This window comes from Alexandromys fortis, unplaced genomic scaffold (assembly GCF_014885135.2).
Source record: "Alexandromys fortis isolate MF-2015 unplaced genomic scaffold, M_Fortis_MF-2015_v1.1 scaffold_225, whole genome shotgun sequence".
NCBI lineage: Eukaryota > Metazoa > Chordata > Mammalia > Rodentia > Cricetidae > Alexandromys > Alexandromys fortis.
This window is the reverse complement of record NW_026068119.1, coordinates 1,659,670-1,663,297: the sequence shown is the minus strand read 5'-3', so window position 1 is coordinate 1,663,297 and position 3,628 is coordinate 1,659,670. Positions and strand designations below refer to the sequence as shown.

At 38.1% G+C, this 3,628-nt stretch overlaps 1 protein-coding gene across 8 annotated transcripts in view; it reads left to right on the top strand.

Annotated features, from left to right (window-relative positions):
• F8 (coagulation factor VIII) overlaps nucleotides 1-1,859 on the top strand; it is a 142,382-nt gene extending 140,523 nt beyond the window's left edge. For all 8 annotated transcript variants that reach the window (XM_050124938.1, XM_050124937.1, XM_050124940.1 and 5 more), the window contains one exon: nucleotides 1,179-1,859. In XM_050124938.1, the coding sequence (XP_049980895.1) occupies nucleotides 1,179-1,334 (156 nt within the window). In that variant the 3' untranslated portion in view covers nucleotides 1,335-1,859. The remainder of the gene's footprint in view (nucleotides 1-1,178) is intronic.
• Nucleotides 1,860-3,628: the final 1,769 nt, after the last annotated feature.

Here is a 3,628-nt window from a genome sequence, read left to right as displayed (position 1 = left end):
TTCCACAGGGTAAGGTTCCTTGTCCTTTCTTTGGATTGGAGGAGGTAGGGTAGGAGGGTGTGTGGAGGGGATGGGAGGAGGGAAGGGAGTGGGAATTTGGACTGGTATTTTTTTAAATCTAATAAAATAAAAGAAAAAATGAGACACAGTACAGACAGTCATAGATTAAAGGAGTAAAGATAATAAAATAAATATTAAAAAGTAATAGAGTAAAAAATAAGCCACATAGGGGCTGGAGAGATGGCTCAGTGGTTAAGAGCATTGCCTGCTCTTCCAAAGGTCCTGAGTTCAATTCCTGGCAACCACATGGTGGCTCACAACCATCTGGAATGAGGTCTGGTGCCCTCTTCTGGCCTGCAGACATACACACAGACAGAATATTGTATACATAATAAATAAATAAATAAATATTTTAAAAAAAATAAGCCACATAAAGATGGAAAATATGTAGAGAGTCTCGATTGTGAATATTATTGTGTTTTCTTTGAATTTTTTGACTGTGAACTTACTTTGGGTGACTGCCTAGGCAGCAAGATGTCTCTGTCAATTCTAGAGTACTAGAAGTAGTTTACAACACACTTTCATTTCCTCAAATATGACTGGCTTACAAGTGGACTTAACCCCAAAATCTCAATGTGGCAAGACACCTTAGACTTTCTCCCAACTTTCTAACATGTGTGTAAACAGCATATATGAATAATAACCGTACTTACCATTTGTTGAATGTTTACTCTATACTCATCTTATATTAACAAATTCAGTGTCTGTGGCATCAACTAGTTGAGTCTTGACTCCAACTTTCAGATTACCTGACAACATACAAATTCAGGCAAAGTATTTTGTTTCATTGAGATTTTTTGGACATGGGTGAAACTATTTCAGATATAAGGCATAGCTAGAGTAGTTCTACATAGCAGATAAGTGGGTGGATCTCAATTCTACAAGTCAGAACAACTTTTTGGCCCATGGATTCATCTAATTGCCCAGAGTTCAATCTTAAAATGCTAAAAGCCAATTGAAGTAAGTCACTCATATGTTGTGATAAGCATTGTGACAGATGCAAAAAAAGGGAAAGAACAAGAAGAAACTGAACTTGAGGCTTCTAGCAAAAATGTGGTGGTATAAATGGTATTTGTGTCTTGTCAGTCAGTTAATAAATACTGTCTATCCTCTTTTAGGTTTTTCGGGGGAATCAGGATGCATCCACACCTATGGTAAATTCTCTAGACCCACCATTACTCACTCGATATCTTCGAATTCACCCCCAGGTCTGGGAGCACCAAATTGCTCTGAGGCTTGAGATTCTGGGATGTGAAGCCCAACAGCTGTACTGAAGTGGCTTCTGCATCCTCTGCTTGCTACCCTTTGCCTCCTTCTTCAGTTCCAGGATTGGCTTAGTCAGTGTGTTATTGCTGTGAAGACTAACCATGACCATGGCAACTCTTATCAAAGAAAGCATTTAATTGAGGCTTGCTTATAATTTCAGAGGTTTACTCCATTATCATCATGGTGGGGTGCATAATACCTTGTAGGCAGACATAGTGCTGGAGAAGTAGTGAAGAGTTGATGTGGGATTCCCTTCTGTATGCTGTGAATATGTTTTGATACCATTGGTTAATTGTTTTTTTTTTAAAGCTGTTTCAGCCTATAGCAGGGCAGAATATAGCTAGATTGCAAGAGATATAGAGTGAGAGTAGGTGGAGTCAGGGAGATGACATATAGCTGCTAAAGGAGAACGACACCCAAAAACCTTACTGGTAAACCACGAGCCTCATAGTAGAATACAAAATAATAGAAATGAGCTCATTTAAGATGTAATAAAAAGCCTGCACTAATAAACTGAGCAGTGTTTTAATTAATATAGATTCTGTGTGATTATTTTGGGCCTGGGTGGCCAGAAACAAACAAACAGCCTCTGCCTACAGAGAGTTCTACATCTGGATCCACAGACTGCAGGAAGAGAGAGAGATTGGGCCTGGAATGGACTTTTTAAACCTCAAAATTCACCCCCAGTGACACACTTTCTCCAACATGGCACAACTACTTCAACAAAACCACACCATCTAATCTTTCTTTGTATTCCCTGATGTGTTCCATTCCCTGATGACTAAGAATTCACAAATATGAGCCTATGAGGGCCATTCTTTTTAAATCACAAGGATATTCCCTCACCAATTTAATGACAGCATCCCTTCTCAGGTTACCACATTTATACTGACACACACTGTTCATGCCACCATTATTTTATTTAAAACCATATAATAGTATATGACTCTACTCTGAAACTTACCAAATTATTAATTCTACATTTTATTAAAACATGTCTCAACATTCATAATGGAAGCTATGAAGCATCACACTAAATTTTATACTTTCAGTATCAAATATACTTTATGTACTACCAAAGCCAAAAAAATCTATGACAGAATCAGAACAAGAAAAACCATTAGCTTATACCCTCTTAAATAGCTCATGACTATTACCTGTATTCAGCCATTCCTGACTCCCATATATTTAGCCTTCCTTGTTCTCTTTCCTTCATATTATACTATACTAGAATGTACATTTGTTTACATATATACATATACTATTGGCTGTAACGGCGTAAGCGAATGCAGACAGATTGTCAAAATATAGACAGCTTTAATGGAGGAATAGACTTACAGAACCACTGTTCCCGCGGAGACCAGGAAAGCAGAAGAGAGCGCTGGGAGCACGCTCACCAATTTTATAGGAGAACTTTAGCCTGAGGCGAACACGCCCCCTAAGGGGTGGGACTTATCCCTACAATTGGCTAGATTCTGCATAAAAGAGAGAATATGTAGTTTTCTCCCAACGAAATTCTTCACAGACCTTGAGAGAACAATAATCAACTTTATATGGGAAAAAAAAAACAGGATAGCCAAAATAATCCTATACAATAAAGGAACTTCTGGAGGCATTACCAACCCTGACATCAAGCTCTATTACAGAGCTACACTAATGAAAACAGCTTGGTATTGGCATAAAAAAAAGGTTGACCAATGGAATTGAATTGAAGACCCGGATATTAATCCACACACCTACGAACACCTGATTTTTGACAAAGAAGCTAAAATTATACAATGGAAGAAAGAAAGCATCTTTAACAAATGGTGCTGGCATAACTGGATGTCAACCTGTAGAAGAATAAAAATAGATCTGTATCTATTACCATACACAAAACTCAAGCCCAAATGGATTAAAGACCTCAATATAAATCTGACCACACTGAACCTGATAGAAGAGAAAGTGGGAAGTAACCTTCAATGCATGGGCACAGGAGACCACTTCCTACGTAGAACCCCAGTAGCACAGACAATAAGAGCAACAATGAATAAATGGGACCTTCTGAAACTGAGAAGCTTCTGTAAAGCAAAGGACACAGTCACCAAGACAAAGACGCAACCTATTGAATGGGAGATCTTCACCAACCCCACGTCAGAGAAATGAGTGATCTCCAAAATATATAAAGAACTCAGGAAACTAGACATTAATATTCTAAATAACCCAATTAAAAATGGGGTACAGAATTAAACAGATAATTTTCTCTTTTTTTATTGAGAATAGGAAAAAAAAGTTTCCGCCTCCTCCCAGCCTCCCATTTCCC